The sequence below is a fragment of the Chiloscyllium plagiosum genome, chromosome 1 (genome assembly GCF_004010195.1).
Source record: "Chiloscyllium plagiosum isolate BGI_BamShark_2017 chromosome 1, ASM401019v2, whole genome shotgun sequence".
Classification (NCBI taxonomy): Eukaryota; Metazoa; Chordata; class Chondrichthyes; order Orectolobiformes; family Hemiscylliidae; genus Chiloscyllium; species Chiloscyllium plagiosum.
In genome coordinates this window covers 22,106,557-22,128,283 of record NC_057710.1, presented here as the reverse complement: position 1 = coordinate 22,128,283, position 21,727 = coordinate 22,106,557, and the positions used below count along the sequence as shown (strand labels likewise).

The window sequence follows — 21,727 nt, the reverse complement described above, 5'->3', positions numbered from 1 at the left end:
GGGGGGGAGCAGGTGGGGGGGAGAGGGCGCAGCGGGTGGGGAGGAGAGGGGCGGACGTTGGGTTGGAGGAGGCGGACACTGGGTTGGAGGAGGCAGACGTTGGGTTGGAGGAGGCAGACGTTGGGTTGGAGAGGGCGGAAGGGTGTGAGAATGAGCATGAGAGCACGCGGGGGGTGTCAGCACATTGAGGGGAGTGAGTGCAGGGGGATGAGAGTGTGGGTGGAAGGAGTGAGACGGGAGGGGGAGGAGTGAAAGCAGGGGCGGGAAGAAGAAAATGCAAGCAAGAAAATATGAAATTCCAAGCCAGTCAGGAAATTGGGCGCAAACATTGGAGTTTGACAAGTGGGGGAGGTCAGCAAAGTGGCATTTGTTTACTTTTCATTTCACTTTTCCACCCTTCTTGCCCTATTGAAATAGTTTCCTGTTATACTATCGGGAAAGGAGCTAGTGGTTGCTAAGAATCTCTTGAGTGGCGAAGGCTTATTCTATTGTTAAGTTTTAAAATAGTTTACAAATTGTGATAAATAAAACATCTATCAAATAAAATGAATAAGATAACTAAGTGATTAATTAAAATTCATTAAGGATGCAAGAGAGCTTAATTGTCAAGGCTGAAGTACCGCATGCTCCTGAATGTTATTGTGATCCAAGGCAAAAAATTATATAGCAACTGACGATAGTTCAAACACCTTCAGTTTAGAATTTGTTCAGCTGGAGGCTAAACTAAAAAAAAATGGCATGAACCAAGGAGGGGTAACATTCCTAAATCACTATAATTATTATTACCTGGATTCATTGTACCAGGAGGCAGTTACACCACTTAGGATTGGATCTTCTCACTTGGTTAGTGGTCAGGGATAGAAAGTTGTGACTGTGAATTAGGCAGGTGAGGGGACCCAGTGGGCTGGAGTGCAGGCATGTCAGCCTCTGCAATTGGATGACAAAGGAAACAGAAATCAAGTTAAAGAAGAAGAGGTGTGCTTATGACAGGTATTACAAAGAAAATATAACTGAGATCCAAGCTGAACACACAAGGTTGAGAAGAGAGGTAAAAAAGCAAATAAGAGATGTGACAAGCAAAACTGGCACCGAACATACAGGGTAATGTCAAGGACTCTAACAGATCCATTAGTATAAATGAAGAGGGCACCTGATTAGAGACAAAAACAGATTTACACATTGGGGCAAGAGGCACAGCTGAAGTGTAAAATTAACATTTTACATTAGTCTTTAACTACTATACACATGCTATCCAGGCCACTTTGACAGAGAGGAAATTTAGTCACTAGAAGGCTTTAAAATTGATGCAGCAGTGGTATTGGATAAACTGCAAGTAATTAAAGTTAAAGTTAATGAGGCACCAGCACTAGAAGAAACACATTTCAAGGATATTGAAGGTATGGGAGCTGAGGCACTGACAATAATTTTCCAATCTTCCAGGTCAGAGGTTGGAAACATTCTGCCCTTGTTTAAAAAGACAGACCCAGTAATACAGACCAGTGAGGTCAACTTCCATAGTGGGGAAACCTCAAGGAAAACATTCAGGATTGAATTAGTAGACAAATGGAAAAATATGGGTCAATTCCGAACAGCGAGTTTGCATTTGTTAAAGAAAATTGTACCTGACAAACTTGGAGTTTTCTAAGAGGTTTGATCAAGGAAACATTATTGATGTGGTGTACATGAACTTTCAAAAGGCAGTCAACACAGTATCACACAATAAGCTTGGAATAAAAAGACAGAGTAGCAGCATGGATACAAAACATGTTGAAGGATAGGATTACAGCTGATTAGGAACCAAAAGACAATTTATACATGAAGACAAGGGGCATGACAGTGGTATAAAATGTAATTTAGAGGTGGTAAGTGAACGTAATGGATTATAATGATTCATGAGTACTTCTCTAACCGGAGAAGGTCCGCCAAGGAGCTTGCCAAGGTCGGTATTGGGACCCTTGTTTTTTTTTCAGAAATACATAAATGATCTACATTTCAAAGCTTGGCAGTATTGAAAACTGTGAGGAGGACATGGCAGAACTTCAAAAAAGGACATGGACACATTGGTGGCGTTGGCAGATAGGTGGCAGAAGTAATTCAATGCAGACAAGTGTAAGGTGTTGGAAAGAACACAGAACATAGAGTAAATATTCTAAACGATGAGCAGGAGAAACTTGGGTGTGTATATACACAAGTCAATAAGACAAGGTAGACTGAGCAATATTTTTTATATTCATTCACGGGATGAGCACGTCATTGGCTACGCAGCATTTATAGCCCACACCTAATCGTCCAGAGGGCAGTTAAGAGTCAACCACATTGTTGTGGGTCAGGAGTCACATGTAGGCCAGACGAGGTAAGGTTGGCTGTTTCCTTCCCTAAAGGACATTAGTAAATCAGATGGGGTTTTCCTGATAATTGACAGTGGATTCATGGTTATCATTAGACTCTTACTTCCAGAGTTTTCCCTTTTTTTAGATCGAATTCAAATTCCACCATCTGCCATGGCGGGGTTTGAACATGGGCCCCAGAATATTATCTGGGTCTCTGGATTAACAATCCAGCGATAAACCATCAGGCCATTATTTCCCTATATTAATACAGCTTACAGTAATATAGACATAATTAATATGGTCTAGAACACAAAAGCCAGGAGCTGAACTTGTGGTAAATTGATATCATAAGAAACAAAAAAAAATCAAGTTCACCAATTATTTTAAACATGAGGTGAAAGCACCATTATCATTGAGATTTAAGCAGTTAAAAATGCCAACTCTGACAATTCCTTCAGTTACTGGTGGAAAATAAATTCAACTTTGCCACCGTCACCTAAAGTAGAAAATGTGTTTTTCGAATTTAAGCTTAAATTGTTAAATACCAAAGTGTGGAAACAAGACTCCAAAATAAGGTTCTTCCAGAAAAGCAAGCAGCTTGACAGAGGGGAAGAGAACAAAGAAGAAAAACCACCTTTCGAAAATCACTATCAAATCAGTTCCTGCTAAGTCATACCAAATAAAAAGGCCGATACAGTGTCATTCAATATCACACTTTATCTTAACCAAAAAGACAAGACACACTGATTGCCAAAAAAAAGTCAGAAATTATCTGGACAGTGGGATATTGACAAAAAGTGGTAAACCATACTAGTTAAAGATAGCAAGTAACACACAACTCACCCTTTCCATTTCTCGGATACGATCCGCCTGTGCAACAACAGTGTGCAATTAATAATTACCTAAGGTACTAGAAATTGTTATGGTGAGTTTAAGAAATGTAACACTCGAATGGAAGCAAATTAAGTTGCAGTACTTCTGTTGCAAGATTTGCCCCCGGACTACAACATTTGGACAGGTACATGAAAATGACAGGTTTAGAAGGATATGGGCCAAACACAGACAAATGGGACTTGTTCAGTTTAGGAAACCTGATCGGCTTGGTCGAATTAGGTTGAGAGATCTGTTTATGTGCTATATGACTCCATGAAGAAATTTTGCCTCATCCTTACTCTGGCTATGAACAGAGAAATCAGAAGCAAAAGTATGTCATCTGGCCCCTGGGGTCCAAGTTATCATTCAATAAGGTCACAGTGATCTGACTTCAGCCCTCCAATTCACTTTCTTTTTATCCTAGAGAACGTTTGACTGCCTTATTAATTAAGAATCTCTCTACATCAGCAATACAAAAGATTCAATGACCCTTCCACCATCACATCCACAGAGTACAACATTGACGGCCAAAGGGCCTGTACTGTTCTATGTTCTATGTCACCATCAACAGAAAAAAAGTTCTCATCTTCATTTTAAATGGAATACGTCGCAATTTTCACCAGTGTTCCCCAGTTCTCGTCTCTCCCATAAGGGAGACCCTTGTTTTCTCAGCTGGCCATCAAGATCCATTGCAACCTTGCACATTTCAATAAGATCATCAATGCATAGAAGGGTAACCTATTGAACCTTGCCTCATAAGACAACATTTTCATCCCAACAATCAGTTGAACGAACAGTCTCTGAATTGCTTCTAATGCAATTATATACAGTAAATAAAGCAAACTATACTTTATTTCCTACTTTTTACTTTATTTGGATTTATTTTTCATTTTTCTTCAATTTTGCTTGATTTTCATGATCATAGTCTCTGAGAAGTCTCGCCAAGTGTGGATCTACGTCTTGAAGAGATAAACAATTGTGGTAACAGATTGCAGCTATTAGAGGGGAGTTCACCCAAAATAAAGAGTGATGATGTCACATTCCAATTGGTTCACTCCATCTGCTTTCTTTCCTTGAAGTCAAGATAAAATTTTCCAAATATAAACAGACATTACTTGTGTAGTGAGGAAAACATTAATATTTCAGGCAAATGACCATTTTTATAGAACTAGGAGAAATGAAAAGCATTAACATAACTGAAACAGCAGATGAAATAATCAGTAGTAGGGCAAAAACAGGATTCTGTATAATCACATTTTTGCTAAAGAATGGGACAAGAAATAAGAATATGTGAGTGACAATCTGTCAGACCAGCTTCTGACCAAAAACAATGGAGAAAAACAAGAAAAGCTAAACAAAATAGAGGCAGAGATCTAAATTGTTGACGAGTGTGTTGAATTCAAAGAGGGAAGAGAGGGAAATGTACTGATTTACAAGACATGGCAGAAATAACATCAATACTCTACTGAAGAAAAAAAAACAAGAGCAGAGTGTTGGTGTGGCAGGGTCTTTCTTCCACAGAAAGTGGGAGATTGGAAGACTCCTTTGAAGAATCAGGATGTGAGCAAGTGTCATTGAAATAACTATGGGAGTCAATGGACTTAATGAATACATGAAGTTTTATCACATCAAGTTAAATATGGACAAAGAAACTTCCTGCTGATTACAACCTACTCAGTTAATAAATTTATCGTTTCTTGAAGTTGAATATGACACTGAAACAGCTGAGGGCAGACAGGAAAAAAGAAACAAAGCAGTTTGGGCATAGAATCACTTAGTGTCACTCAATTGAGCAGCTATTGATCAAACCCTAAAGGACAATCTACCAAAGTGCGCCAGATGAAGTAGTGAATACGAAACAAAAATTCTTGACCTTGTCCTACTAATCAACCATCACAAACATATCTGCTAACAACTGCAGTAGTAAAAATGACTACCACAAAGCTTTCGCATAAATGGGATCACATCATCTTTATAATGAGGACAGAATGCACATTGTACAGCACCACTTCATGGGGAATGAGATAATTATGAGAAACTAGGAGCGTGAAAGTGGACTATCAGCAGCAGAACTGGATTCAAACATAATGGCATAGCCTTGCATATTCCCTCACATAACCACTGTCATGAAGCCAGGAAAACAAGTGAAAGCATACAAGAATCAATATTGGGTATTCCTACAAGATATCAATCTGGTGAAACTATACACAGGACTTTATGCATACTGAATAACAGAAGCAGCATGGTATAGGCAGAGAAAAGCAGCGCCACAAACAATGGATCAGCTCAAAGTTCTGCAATCCTGTCACACTGAGTCACAAAGGGCTGTAGACTAACTAATAGAAGCAGGAAGCTCCATGGTTAATTGCTGAACACAGCACCTCTGTGCAAAAGATAAAGCTACAGCATTTGTCAGTCTCTTCAGGAAGAAATGCCCTTCAGGTTTTTTTTCCAATTAAGTTTAACTTTAATCAGCTGTGACTTCAAAAATAATTAAGTTCAACATCGTTTCAGGTCATCACTACCAAAGAGAAAATACATGTAAATCTTCAACAAAATAAACCAAGTGAATAATGGGAAAGAGTTATACAGCACAGAAATAGACCCTTCATCCAAATCATTCACGCCAACCAGACATCCCAATTTGACCTAGTCCTATTTGCCAGTATTTCGCCTATACCCCACTTAAACCCTTCCTATTCATATACTCATTAAGGAGTCTATTAAATGCTATAATTGTACCCACCTCCACCACTCCACCTGGCAGCTCATTCCATACACACACCACCTTTTAAAATCTTCCCTCTCTCACCTTAAGCCTGTCCTCTAGTTGTGGACTCCCACATTTTAGGAAAAAAAAACCTTGGCTGTTCATCCTATCCTTGCCCTTTATGGTTTTATAAACATGCATACGGTCACCCCTCAACCTTCGTCACTCCAGGGAAAACAGCCCCAGCTTTTCAGCCTCTCCTTATAGCTCAAACCCTCCAACCCTGGCAACATCCTTGCAAACCTTTTCTGAACTCTTTCAAGGTTCACAACATCCTTCCAATAGCAGGGAGACCAGAATTGAACACAGTATTCCACATGTAGCCTAACTAATGTCCTGCACAGCTGCAATATGACCTCCCAACCTCTCTACTCAATGCACTGATCAATGAAGGCGAGCATACCAAATGCCTGTCTACTTGAGACTCTGCTTTCAATGAATTACGAATTTGCAATCCAAGGGCTCTTTGTTCAGCAACACTCCCCAGGACATCATCATGATGCTACTCATGATTATATACACGTCTAAGATCACACCTCAGTCTCCAAGTCTCGAAGGGGGAGAAAAAAACGCCAGTCTATTCAACCCTCCCAAATGTTCAAACCCTCCAGTCCTGACAACATCCTTGCAGATCTTGTCTGCACCCTCTCAAGTTTAACAGCATCTTTCCTACAGCAATTCTTACAGAATTGTAAGCACTATTCCACAATAGCCTCATAAATGCTTTGTACAGCTGCACCATGACCTTCCAACCCCTGTACTCAATACTCTGATGAATAAAGGAAAGTGTACCAAATGCCTTCTTCACTATCATATCGACCTGAGACTCTCCTTTCAAGGATCTGTGAACCTGAACTCCAAGGCCACTTTGTTCAGCAACACTTCTAAGACCTTACCATTGAATGTATAAGTCCTGCCCTGATTTGCCTTTCCAAAAGCAGCACCCCACATTTATCCAAATTAAACTCCATCTGTCACTCCCCTGCCCACTGGCCCATCTGACGAAGGTCTCATTGTACTCCGAGGTAACCCTTCTTTCACTGTCCACCACACCACTTACTTTGGGTCACGTGGCAAACTTAATAACCATCCCTTAAAAACCATGTATTCACATCCAAATCTTTTATATAAGATGACAAAAAGCAGTGGACCCTGCACTCATCCTTGGGAACATACTGGTCATAGTCCTCCAGTGCAAAAAGCAACCTTCAACAACCCATTTGGTCTCCTACACCTTCAAGCTGTTTATGTATCCAATTGGCTAGTTCCCCAGGATCCCATGATCTAACCTTACTAACCAGACTACCATGTGGAACCTTGTCAAGTGCTTTGCTGAAGTCCATATAGACAACGTCTACTGCTTTGCCTTTGTCAATCTTCTTTGTCTGTTCTTCAAAATACTCAATCACGTCAGTGAAACACTATTTGCCATGCGCAAAGCTATGCTGACTAACCCTAATCAGTCCTCACCTTTCCATATGCATGTAAATTCTGTCCTTCAGAATCTCCTCCTAACAATTTGCGCAACACTGATTGAAAATTGATTTTTATGATTTTTCTTCATGGGACATTGGTACCATTGAATAGATCAGCATTTGTTGCCCATCAGTAATTTACCTTGAGAAGGTGATCTGTCTCTTTTGAACAACTGTAATTCTTGAGGTGAAGGACACCCACAATGCTGTTAGGAAAGGAGCTCCAAGAATTTGACCCTGGAAAACCGAAGGAATGGCAATACAGTTTTGAATCACGATGATGTGCGGCTGAGAGTGTAACTTTCAGTTGGTGGTGTTCCTATGTACCTGTTTCCCTTGCCTTTCCAGGTGGCAGAGGTCTTGGGCTTGGAAAGTACTGTAAAAACAGCTTTGGATAATGAATGCAATGCATTTGTAGATGTGCTGTCACTATGGGTTAATGGTAAAAATTGAAGTGGTAGACTGCGTGCCAATTGAGCAGGCTGTTTTTTTCCTGGACGATGATGAATTTGAAAGTTAATGGAGTTGCACACATTCAGGCAAATGAAAGGACTGGCATTGGCAAGACAGAAGGTGAGTTATGTGCCTCAAAATTTCTAGCTTCTGACCTGCTCTTGTAGCCACAGGGTTTATAAAGCTGACAAGAATCACAACTGAATCAATGAGTTGTTGGTAGTGGGGGATTCAGTGACTATAATGCCATTGAATATCAAGGGACAATGGTCAGACACTTTTGCAGTCATTATCTGGTTCTTGTGTGGCACTAATGACCCTGCCACATATTAATTACAAAACTGGTTGTTGTTCAGGAAGTACTAAAGTATCTAAGTGAAAATGACACTGAACATTGTGCAGTCATCAACAGATATCCTCACTTTAGACCTTATGATGGAAGAAAGGCCATAGATAAATTGAATTTATTGTCATATGTACCGAAGCACAGTGAAAAGTTTTGTCTTGTGAGCAATGCAGGCAGATCACAGAGTTAAGTAGCATAGATAAGTAAATAATAGTAAACAGCAGCAAAAACAAAAACACAGGTATAGGCGAATGTTAAGAGTTTGAGAGTCCATTCAGTATTCCAACAACAGTAGAGTAGAAACGTGTGTGTGTGTGTGTGTTCATGTTCAGGTTTCTGTACCTTCTCAATGGTAGAGGTTGTAGAAAAACATTGCTAGGGTGGGATGGATCTTTGAGAATGCTGGTGGCCATTCCTTGACAGCAGACTTGGTAGATGGATTCTATAGATTGGTGCCTTTGTGACTGTCCGAGCCAAGTTCACCACTCTCCTTAACCGTCTCCAATCTTGAATAGTACAATTGCCATACCAGGTAGTGATACATCCAGACAGAATGTGGGTGGCACGGTGGCACAGTGGTTAGCACTGCTGCCTCACAGTGCCGGAGACCCGTGTTCAATTCTCGCCTCAGGCGACTGACTGTGTGGAGTTTGCACGTTCTCCCTGTGTCTGTGTGGGTTTCCTCCGGGTGCTCCGGTTTCCTCCCACAGTCCAAAGATGTGCAGGTCAGGTGAATTGGCCATGCTAAATTGCCCGTAGTGTTAGGTAAGGGATAAATGTAGGGGTATGGGTGGGTTGCGCTTCGGCGGGTCGGTGTGGACTTGTTGGGCTGAAGGGCCTGTTTCCACACTGTAATGTAATCTAATCTAAAAAATCTAATGCTCTCAATGGCGCACCTACAAAAGTTGGCAAGGTTATTCGCCATCATGCCAAATTTCCTCAGCTGCCTGAGGAAGAGGAGACGTTGTTAGGCCTTTGTAGCTAGTGCACGCACAAGAATCAATCTCCCAGGAGCTTGACACTCTCCACTCGTTCCAACTCTGTGCTGTTAATGTGTTGGGGGGGGGAGGGCATGAGTAATATCCTGCCGAAAGTCAACTCTAAAGGATATTAGTGAACCACTGGGTTTTTCCTGACATATTGACAATGATTTCATGGTCATCATTTTAATCGTCATCTTTTAATTCTCTATTTCTATGAATGGGCAAGGACACTGTTCTGAACAACTCCTACTGTCCGAGGAGTTGGATGGTTGACATCCAACTACACAACCATGACATAGTAGACTTCAAACTATGAATATTACCTGGAGCACTGGATTACAAATCCACTGTCTCTCCTAGTTTAAGTGGCATTAAGAAACACAACTCAAATTCCATGACACCACTGAGTGCAACACTACCAAGTAAACAATAGTAGTAAGAAAGTGGCTCACCATCAAGGCTAAACATGACTTCGCCAATGTCAAATCATCCCATGAAAAAATGGAGAGAAAGACAAACTCAGAAAATATCGAAACGAAAATGTGGAGACTAAATGGAACAATAGTGCAATCAAATCAGAAAAGCTTGAGAATACAAGGCCATAAAGAAAAAGGCTGTGCGTACTAACAAGTTTACAAGAATAGGCTCTGCTGTAACAACAGAATCCATAGACATATGGAGACTTAACAATTGGACAGAGAAGCAAGCTTGACGTGACAACCCCAAGGATGGATACTGGACATCTTGCATGATGCTGAGAATCAAAAGAACTTTTACATGCATAACCAAACATAATGAATGCCAATAGATGTTGAGTGTCTAACTGACATAGCAAATGAGTGTCAGCAAATGAGTTGGAGGTATCTTGCCATTTACATCTACACTCACAACTATTATCTGGCACACAGCAAAACAAAATCTTTTCAAAGAGTCCATTTGAAAAAAAGCCTCTTAACCTCAAAAATAGATGTCTTCTTCTGATAAAAGGAAAGCATTTTTCCAGCGAAATGAATTGAGTGGAGGACAGTTGCAGCCAGGTTTGATGTGACAAGAAAATCTCTATGGAACATCAGTGGGTAACAAAAAAAAAAGTCAATGCTGGTATCAAACTGAAAGAAAAACATATTTGAGCAAAAATGACGGCAGGTCAGAAAAGTGGACAGAATATCAAAAAGCAAGGAATTATTAAAAGATTAATAGGGAAGGAACTATTAGAGCACAGAGAAAATTACCCAAAAACAAATATATAAGAAGTTGCTTCAGATATTTTAAAGATTTCACAAATTAATTGATGGACATATTAAAAATTAGTCTGATGAATGAGTAAGGGAGGACAAAGAGATGGTCGACACACTCAATAATATTGTGCAAAAGTTGCCTTAGTCGCAGAGGATCATAGGGCTGTTTTCTCATTGGACAGACACAACTGGTGGTGTGCGTAATGTGGAGGTCACCACATCTCAGGTGAGGAGTGATGTTAAGAAGACAGGACTTTCATAGTGCAGAAATTGAATCCATGTTGTTGGCGTCAATCTGAGTCGCATGTCAGCTAACTAGCCATCTGAGCAAACCAAATCCCGGTCTGAACTAAAAGAGGATAATTATTCAGGATATAGTTGCAAATTAGGAATTGAAAAGAAGGGAGGAACTCAAGATATTTTCAACAACCAGAGACGTAACACTGAGTAAATTGTTGGAAATGAGAGTTGACAAAGTCCCCAGGATTTGATGGACTTCATCCTAGGATCTAGTGGGACAGTTGATGCGTTAGTTCTAATTTTCCAGAACTCATTAGATTCGGGCAAGGTTCATTTAGACTGGAAAATTGCTAATATTCAAAAAGGGAGAGAGGCAGAAAGCAGCAATTTACAGGCCGGTTAGCTTAACATCTGTCACAGGGAAAACGTTATAAACTATCACTAAAGACTTCATACCAAGGTAGTTGGCTAAGGTCAAGGCAATCAAAGCCAACATGATTTTGTCAAAGGGAAATAATGTTTAAGTAATTTATTGGTATTCTTGGAGAACCCAGTTATTTTGTAGATAAAGGGGAATAAGTGGATCAATTGCATTTAGACCTCCAGAAAGCATTTTATAAGGTGCCACATCAAAAGATTACTTCAGAAAATAAAGCAAAAAAAAAAGGGATAACACATTAGCAAGAATAGAAGATCAACTGATTAACAGGAAGCAGAGAGTAGAAACAAATGAGTCTTTTTCAGGATGGCAACATGGCACAAGTGATTCTGAAGGAGATCAATGAAGATATTGTAGAAGCATTAGTGATGAGCTTTCAGAAATAACTGGAGTCAGAGAGGGTCCCAGAGGACTGGAAAGTGGATAAAAGTAACACGCCTGTTTAAAGGCAGGACAGGGGCAGAAGACAGGAAACAATAGTTTGGTTAACCAAATCTCGATCATGAGTAATACTTTAAAGTCCATAGTTAAGGATGAGTTGCGGAGTATAGTTGTGGAGTACCTGAAATTACATGGTAAGTCAGCACAACTTCGTCAAGGGAGGTAATTCCCGATAGATTGTTTGAATTCTTTGAGGAGGCAACAAGCAAGTTAGACTAAGGTGGGCATGATCTATTTAGATTTTGACAAGGCCCAGGTGCAAAATAAGATAAGAACCCATCATGTTAGGGGCAAGGTACTGATATTGACAGAGGATTGCCTGACTGGCAGAAGGCAGGCAATGATGACAAAGAAGTCTTTTTCAGGATGGCGGTGGTGACTAGTGGAATTCTGCAGGGGTCAATTTGGGACCACAACTATTATGTTATATATTAACAACCTGGACCAATGAACTCAGTGTATTATTGTTAAATTTGCAGATGACACAAAGATAGGTGGAGCAGCAGGGAGTTTGAGAAAGCAGGGAGGCTGCAGAGGAATTGGACAAGGTAGAAGAGTTTGCAAAGAAGTAGCAGATGAAATACAGTGCGGGAAAGTGTGAAGTTATGCACTTTGAAAATAATCTACACCTCTATTCTTTCTACCAAAGTGGGGAAAGGCTTTGGAAATTTGAGATACAAAGGGATTTTAAGACGCCTAGTTTACGATTCTCTTAAGATTAATATGCATGTTCAGTTGACAGTTAGGAAGGCAAATGTAATGTTAGTATTCATTTCAAGAGGCTAGAATACAAGAAAAGAAATATACTGATGAGGCTGGATAAGGCTCTGGTCAGACCACATTTGGAATATTGAGTGTAGTTCGCGGCCCCATATCAAACAAAGCATGTGTTGGCATTGGAGGAGGCCCAAAAGAATGATCCCGGGCATGAAGGGCTTACCATATGAGGAGCAATTGAGGACTCTCAGTCTGGATTCGATGAAGTTTAGAAGGATGCGGATTGAATACTGAAAGGCTTAGACACTGTGAACATGAAGATGGTGTTTTGACTAGAAGACACTAGGATCCCAGAGGACAGCGTTAGAATAAAGAGTCAATCCTTTACAACTGAGATGAGGAGGAATTTTTTCAGCCAGAGGGTGGTCAATCTGTGGAACTCAATGCTACAGAAGGCTGTGGAGGCCAAGTTATTGGGTGCATTTAATACAGATAGATAGATTTTTGATTGGTAAAGGAACCACGTGTTATGGGGTGAAGGCAAGAGAATGGAGTTGAGAAGATGTGATCAAATGATGAAACAGACTCGATGGGCCAAATGTCCTAATTATACTCATATCTTTTGGTGTGTCTTGTGGTTGATAATGCTGTCTCACAGCGCCAGGGCCTGGATTCAATTGCAGCCTTGGGCGACTGGCTGTGGTTTGCATGTTCACCCAGTGTCTCCATGGGTTTCCACCCAGTGCTCTGGTTTCTTCCCACAGTCCAAAGATGTGCAACTTAAATGGAGTTGCCATGCTAAATTGCCCTGGAGTATCCAGGGATGTCCATGCTATGCGAATTAGCCATTGTAAATGGGGTTACAGGAATAGGGTGGGTCTGGGTGGAATGCTCTTTGGACTGTCAGTGCAAACTCGATGCGCCTAATGACCTCTATCTGTACTGTAGAGATTCTGTAATCTTCTGTGATTCTGATCGGTGACTCTCAACTGCCCTCTAGGCAATTGGTGATGGGCAATGAATGCTGGCCGAGCCAGCAATGCCCACATCTTGTAAATGAATTTTAAAGAAACACTGGGCATGGAGTCGGACCAAGTAAGGATGGCAATTTTTTACTCTAAAGGATATTAGTGAACCACTGGGTTTTTCCTGACATATTGACAATGATTTCATGGTCATCATTTTAATCGTCATCTTTTAAGTCTCTATTTCTATTGAATTCAAATTTCTCCATTTGTCGGGGTAGGATTCAGATTCCCAGAACATTACCTGGTTAATTGTCTAGCAATAATATTTCTAGGCCATCAACTCTTCTTGACTCTTGAGAAGGCTTGTTAGACTAATACCTGAAATGAGAGGTTGACTCTTTATGGACCTCTGGGCAATTAGGTATGGACAATCAATGCTTGTTTAGCTGGCAACACCCACATCCCATGAATTAATTCTTAAAATTTGGATCAAGGAACCGTTGCTATGGTAGCTACATTTGCCAAAGACACGAAGATAGGTAGGAAAGCGAAGATGACATAAGGAGTCTATTAAAGGAAGGTTAGATAGGTTACAATACAGCAAAAGATCTGGCAAATGGAGTGCAATATGGTAACGTATGAAATTGTCTATTAGGCAGAAACAAAAAATACATTAGCTGTCAGGTGAGGGGATGCAGAGCTCATCTTTGGTTGTCCTCGTATATGAAATACAAAAGGTTAGTATGCAGGAAAATAAGTAATCAGGAAAACTAACAGGACCTTATGTTTTATTACGAGGGAAACTGAATGCATGAGTAGGGAGATTGTGGTTCATTTATAGAGGGCACCTGAGACCAGTTCCTGAGGTATGTGCACAATACTGCTCATCTAAATTATGAAAGGATCGCATTGGAAGCAATTCAGAGAATATTCATTGGACCAATACCTAAATCGAGAGGAAAGACTAGGCAAGCAAAGACTTTATCCTCTGAAGTTTAGAAAAATTAGAGGGTATCTTAATTGAAACATATTCAATTAAGAAGAGATTTGAAGAGTTTTGACTGGGTGGATGGTTGAAAGGAACATTCCTCATCTGGGATAATCTAGAACCAAGAGTCATAAGTTAAAATCATTTAAGACAGAGAGGGGGAAACATCCCCCCCTTCCCCCCACCACGAGATCAGTGTTTTTGAAATTCTCTTCCTTAAAAGGCAGTGGATGAAGAATCTTTAAAATTGTTTGAAGGAGATAGCCTCTTACTTACCAAGATTATTGGGGATATGCACGTGTATACATTTGTAATTAAAATCAGATCAGCTATGATCTAACCGAACGGTGGAAAGGAGCAAGCGACCTTACTTGTATGCTAGTAACGTCAACTGCTCACAAATGTAATCTCCTCTGGAACCACGCCCCATAACCATACTGTGTAGAAAAGGCCCTTCAGCCCATCGGGAAGGGAAATTAGTTATGAATGATTTCAGAACTTCTCCAACATCTCTCTCCAACAATCCTCCCAAATAGCAACAAAACATTCAATAACTTCATGTAATTATTCCAGTTCACCTTAGATTTTTTTCTTCTCAAATTTAAAAAATCTCCTGAAAATTTATCTTAATGGCCATTCCATCAGCCTTATATAGTTGTGACGCATTTTAACAGATAGACTTGCTATTTTCTGATGGAGACCAACAGTCTATCTCCCAAATTCAGTTCTCCTTCCATAATCCACTAGCAGTTTATTTTACACCATAATGCTTCACAGCTCATCAGTAAAAGCTCAAAAAGCTTTTGCCTTTATATGCTGCAGTTCCTTGGTCATGATGCCAAGTAGTTCCAGTCACTGCACTGCCTTGTCAGAGACTCATTTAGAATATTGAGGAAAATTCTTATTTAGAAATGCCGATACTTTACAAGTTGTCTAACTATAGTTGAAAATTTGCCATGTGTTGGAGCAGTACACAATGAAAATCAGCCCCATAAACACATTATAGAAACTAGCAATTTCAGTCTAGCTGCATATTACTGGAACCGTACTTTGAACATCTTCAATGCAATTAGCAAGACGACCACAATATATTGCTGACAGCTGCTAACAGTGCCAAAGTCTTGTAAGTGGAATCAAACATGTGCCTGGTACACTAAGGAGAAAAATTAAAACTTATACTTTAAAATAGGGAGAACATTCAAAAATTAAATGGATTCTAAATTACACAGAGATATTTACAAAAATTATAGACAGAAATTATCAAAAAAAGTGTCAGTGGTGTTCCAGTACAAACAGCCCCCTTCATCAAATAGGGTTTATGCAAAGTTATAATCATAAAAAACTGCAATACTTCATGTGAAGTGGATAAGAATGAAAACTGTTATGGTAATATCAAGTCTTACCTGGACCAGCAGTTGTTCCACCTGAAAAGAAAAACAAAAATGTATCCTTAACATTAATTTTAATGACATGAATTAATATTTTAACAAGCTGCTGCTTTAATTGTACAGAACATATATGGCACAGGAAGAAGTCATTCAACCCATCATTTTGTGTGTTTGGTCAATTTTGAGGAGGGACTTCAGTTCTAACTTTCAATTCATGTTACTTCTGTTCAAAAACTACACAATGATTGGGTTTCATACAGATGGAGTATGTACAAGAGATAAAAGGTAACAGGCTGTACAGAACAAGATTACATTAATTCAACAATTCTGCATCTGTTCTGGTAACTACTAAAGTGTGAAGCAATATTTAGAATTTGAACTTTGGTAAAAAGAATAAAGACAGTGATGCGTTTTATGTTCACACTACAAAAGCATACTTAATAGAAAGAATTAAGGAAATTACAAGTTGCTAAAATATAGAACACAATGCTGTTTAACCCAAGGCAATTACAGTGAAATTAGACTAACAAGATGTTCAATGCATAGAGTGTAGCAGATTCACTAAATCACTAACTGAGAGGGAAGCATTTTATTTCAGAAGTCCAGTTCGTTGCTGACAGTTGGAGAAGAACCTGTAGTGGGAGGAGGACAATCCTGTTGTTGTGGCCAATTTAAGTCCAATGACATAGACAGGATAATTAAAGGGGGTTGGAATATAAAAGCACTGTTGTGCTACTGAGACTTTATAAAGCTCTGGTTAGGCCCCATTTGGAATACTGTGTCCAGTTTTGGTCCCCACACCTCAGGAAGGACATACTGGCACAGGAGCGTGTCCAGCGGAGATTCACACGGATGATCCCTGGAATGGTAGGTCTAACATACAAGGAACGGCTGAGGATCCTGGGATTGTATTCATTGGAGTTTAGAAGATTAAGGGGAGATCTAATAGAAACTTACAAGATATAACATGGCTTGGAAAGGGTGGACGCTAGGAAATTGTTTCCGTTAGGCGAGGAGACTAGGACCCGTGGACACAGCCTTAGAATTAGAGGGGGTAAATTCAGAACAGAAATGCGGAGACATTTCTTCAGCCAGACAGTGGTGGGCCTGTGGAATTCATTGCCACAGAGTGCAGTGGAGGCTGGGACGCTAAATGTCTTCAAAACAGGAATTGATAAATTCTTGATGTCACAAGGAATTAAGGGCTACGGGGAGTTGAAATGCCCATCAGCCATGATTGAATGGTGGAGTGGACTCGATGGGCCGAATGGCCTTACTTCCGCTCCTATGTCTTATGGTCTTATGGTCTCTGTATAGTCTGGATGAAGAGGTATGATCCAAATTAAGCTGAACCGCAAGGTAATAATAAACCGAAAGAACTGTGGATGCTGGAAATCACAAACAAAAACAGAAATTGCTGTAAAATTTCAGCACGTCTGGCAGCACCTGTGGAGAGAAATCAGTGACGCTTCTTCAGAACTGAAAAAAGGTTTTTATGCTGATCATATGGTTGGGGTAGAGGGTGGAGGTACAGGCCAAAAAGAGAATAACAGTTGAACAAAAGATGTGGATAATAGTCGGCCGAAAGAAATGAATAACAGTCGGCCTAGAAGAATGAATGGCTGCTTGTGGGAGTGATTAGTAGCTAACGATGTGTAATAGTAGACCACTTGGAAACTGTATAGCCTTCTGGACTCAAAATCAAGTTCAACAATTTTAGGGCTTGAGACACCATCTCCCATGTCCTTATCCCAAACCCCACACACCTGACCTTGTTATCACATGGTCTTCTATTACACACTACTCATTGCTAGCCACTAATAGCCACCAACAGCAGTCATTCTCCTAGGCTGGCCTGGCCATTATCCAGTCTTTTGTCTGTTCAACTGTCCGTCTCTCTCTCTCTTTGGGCTCTATCTCCACTTCTCGTTTACTCCTCCATCCACCTCCACAACCCTTATTTTATATAAATACCAATCTTTTCCTAGCTACCATCAGTTCTGAAGAAGGGTCACTGGACTGAAATGTCAACTCCAATTTCCAGAATCTGTAGATCTTTTGATATTTATTAACTCACTGCTACAAAGTCATACAGAATGAAATGGTCCAACTAGTCCATGTCTAACTTCTTGAATTGCAGCAGCCGTTATACTCTACGCCAACCCATAATGCCATTATGGAGAGATTTCCAGGATTTTGATTCATTGACTATGAAGGAATGACAATCAAGATGGTGAGTGGCTTGAAAAGAGAACTTGCAGGTGGTGGTCTTCCCAGGGGTCTGCTGACCTTTTCCTTCTACATGGGACTGGTTGTGGATTTGCAAGGTGATATCCAAAGACTCTTGTGAATTTCTGCGTCTTGCAGAGGTGCCCACTACTGCTACTGTGCATCAGCAGTGGAGAACTGAATGTATGTGGATGCAGTGCCAATCAAGTAGGCGACCCAGATAGTGCCAAGTTTCTTTAGTGTTAGTGAAGACACATTTTTCATCAGTCTTCAGAATAGGAAACACTAACAACAACTCAGCAGCTGCCACAAATCAGGAAATGGGTGGGTCGGAAGGAGGGAGGAACTCGGGGAGGCAATGGCCCAGTGGTATTATCGCTAGACGATTAATTCAGAAACTCCACTAATGTTCTGGGGAGCTGCATTCAAATCCCATCATGACTGATAGTGGAATTTGAATTCAATAAAGAATCTGGAATGAATGGTCAAGTGATTCATCTGGTTCACTGATGTCCTTTAAGGAAGAAAATCAGTCATCCTTACCTGGTCTGGCCTATATGTACTCCGGACCTACGACAATATGGTTAACTCTTAACTGTCCTCTGGGCAATTAAGGATAGACAATAAATATTGGCCCAACCAGAGATGCCCATATCCAGTGAGTGAATTAAAAACAAAAAGAAGAAAATGAAACCACCAGAGAGGTGATAGAGAATAAATTATTAACACAGTGGGCTGACGTTGTTCAAGTAATTATGGACTTCATACGAGGGTCTGCCAGACTTAACATCAAGTCAAGTGACCCTTCTTCAGAAGTCATCACTTGTCACTCAAAAAAGAGTTCAAAGTTATTATTAAATAAAGTTATAACAGGACATTTGAATTAGTTCAACAAATCAAACAGAGTTCATGTGGCTTTCGTTAAAGGGAAATTGCATTTAACCAACTTATTGGAGTTCTTTGAGGGAGGAACATGTGTTGTGCACAATAGGTGTTGTACTATATTTAAATTTCCAGAAGGCATTTTGCAAAGATGCCACAACAAAGATTATTGCATAGAATCAAGCTCTGTGTATGGGGTAGTATTTGGCATACATAGAAAATTGACTGGCTAACAGGAAGCAAACGGTAGGCACAATTGGATCTTTATCAGATTGATTGGATGTCACAGGGATCAGCGCTGGAACATGAAATGATTTCAATTTCTTAATATAAATATCAATATTTAAATTATTCAATCGATTTGAAGGAATTTGGTATAATTGCCAAATTTGTTGAGAACACAAAGTTAGGTAACAAATTAAGTTGTGAAAAAGGTATAAGGAAGCAATCAAGGGATATAGATAAAATGTGTGGGCAAAGATCTGACAAAATGTGAAGTTATCAATTTTGGCAGGAAAGTAAAAATATCACATTATCAAAATGGTGTCAAAACACAAGGCTATGAGACGAAGAGGAATATGGGTGTTCTTATTAATGAATCATAAAAGGCAGCAAGTAATTAGAAAACTTTATTGCCAATGGAATTGAATATATATAAAAAGGATGTTATGCTTTAAATACACGTGCACTGGTAAGACTGCTTATGGAGCACTGTGCACAATACTGGTCACCTCATTTAATACATATAAATGTATTCCTTGTTCAGAGAAATTCATTAGACGAACACTGGAATGTGCAGATTGTCTGGTGAGGAAAGTTTGGACAAAATAGGCTTGCATCCATTGAAGTTTTCAAGTGTAAGAGGTGACTTGACTGAAACATAAAAGATATTGAAAGGCCTTCACAATGGGAACATGCAGAGGATATTTCCACTTATGGGAGAATCTAAAACAAGGGCTTATTGTTTAAAAATTATGGGTTATCATTTAAAAAGAAATGAGGCAAAAGTAAATCTCTCAGAAGATCATGCGTCTTCCTGAAAAAGGTGAATGAAGCTTTTAAATAATTTAAGGCAGGAACTTACCAAGTAAAGAGATCAAAGTTCATCAAGTGTCCACAGGAATGTTGATTTGAGGTTATAATCAGATCAGGTATGATCTTATTAAAAGATGAAGCAAGTCAGAGAAGCCGAATGGCACTTCTTGCCCTTTGTTTTAGGTGAAAGGTAGGAACTGGAGTTAATTTTTACTTCTATTTGCGCACTATGACATGATATTTACATTACAATGCCCAATAACCACAGTTTCAACCTGTACCGATTCAGAAATCTACAGCCCAGAGGGATGTGGGAGTCCTCGAGCATAAATCACAAAAAAAACTAGCATCCAATTTCAGCAGCTATTAGGGAAGGTCAATATAATGTTGGCCTTTATTTCAAAGGGAAACAGAGAATAAAAGTAGCAGAGTCTTCTTAAAAACTATACAAGTCACTAGTCACACCATAGCTGGAATACCAAACAATTTTAGGCATTGCAGACAGTCCAGAGAAGGTTCACTAGGCTGATTCTGGGTTCGACAGGCTGTCTTGAGGACAGAGGTGGAATAGATTGGGCCTGTTCTCACTGGAATTTTGAAGAATGAGAGAACACCTTATTTGAAACGTACAAGATTCTTAGGACACTTGACAGGGTAGATATGGAAAGATTGTTTCCTCCTGTGGCAGAGCGTAGGATCAGAAGGAATAAACTCAGAAAAAAAGGTTGCATTGCAAAGACAGAGATGCTGAGGCATTTCTTCTCTGAGGGGAGTGAAGCTGTAGAATTCTTTACTGCAGAGGGCTGTAAGGTCTGTGTTGTTATGTATGTTCAAGGCTGAGAGACAAAATTTTAATCATTTAGAGTCATACAGTCAGAGAGATGTACAATATGGAAACAGACCCTTCGGTCCAACCCATCCATGCCGACCAGATATCCCAACCCAATCCAGTCCCATCTGCCAGCACCCGGCCCATATCCCTCCAAACCCTTCCTATTCATATATCCATCCAAATGCCTCTTAAACGTTGCAATTGTACCAGCCTCCACCACATCCTCTGGCAGCTCATTCCATACACATACCACCCTCTGTATGAAAAAGTTGCCCCTTAGGTCTCTTTTATATCTTTCCCCTCTCACCCTAAACCTATGCCCTCTAGTTCTGGACTCCCCGACCCCAGGGAAAAGGCTTTGTCTATTTATCCTATCCATGCCCCTCATAATTTTGTAAACCTCTATCAGGTCACCCCTCAGCCTCTGAAGCTCCAGGGAAAGCAGCCCCAGCCTCTTCAGCCTTTCCCTATAGCTCAAATCCTCCAACCCTGGCAACATCCTTGTAAATCTTTTCTGAACCCTTTCACGTTTCACAACATCTTTCCGATAGGAAGGAGACCAGAATTGCATGCAATATTCCAACAGTGGCCTAATCAATGTCCTGTACAGCTGCAACATGACCTCTCAACTCCTGTACTCAATACTCTGACCAATAAAGGAAAGCATACGAACCACTTTCTCCACCATCTTATCTACCTGCGATTCCACTTTCAAGAAGCTATGAACCTGCACTCCAAGGTCTCTTTGTTCAGCAACACTCCCTAGGAACTTACCATTAAGTGTATAGGTCCTGCTAAGATTTGCTTTCCCAAAATGCAAAACCTCGCATTTATCTGAATTAAACTCTATCTGCCACTTCTCAGCCCATTGGCCTCTTCGCTGTCCACTACACCTCCAATTTTGGTGTCTTCTGCAAACTTACTAACTGTACCTATTATGCTCGCATCCAAATCATTTACGTAAATGACAAAAAATAGAGGACCCAGCACGGATCCTTGTGGCACTCCACTGGTCACAGGCCTCCAGTCTGAAAAACAACCCTCCACCACCACCCTCTGTCTTCTACCTTTGAGCCAGTTCTGTATCCAAATGGCTAGTT

The 21,727-nt window shown here is 40.2% G+C and overlaps 1 protein-coding gene across 7 annotated transcripts in view; it reads right to left on the bottom strand.

Annotated features, from left to right (window-relative positions):
- ptpra (protein tyrosine phosphatase receptor type A) overlaps positions 1-21,727 on the bottom strand; it is a 308,647-nt gene that overhangs the window by 178,928 nt on the left and 107,992 nt on the right. For 5 of the 7 annotated variants that reach the window (XM_043701175.1, XM_043700933.1, XM_043700779.1 and 2 more), the window contains 2 exons: positions 15,665-15,685; positions 3,174-3,200 (listed from right to left, as the gene is read on the bottom strand). In XM_043701175.1, the coding sequence (XP_043557110.1) occupies positions 3,174-3,200; positions 15,665-15,685 (48 nt within the window). Of the gene's footprint in view, positions 1-786; positions 924-3,173; positions 3,201-15,664; positions 15,686-21,727 lie in introns of those variants that run through there. The other 2 variants (XM_043701093.1, XM_043701260.1) reach the window with 2 other exon arrangements.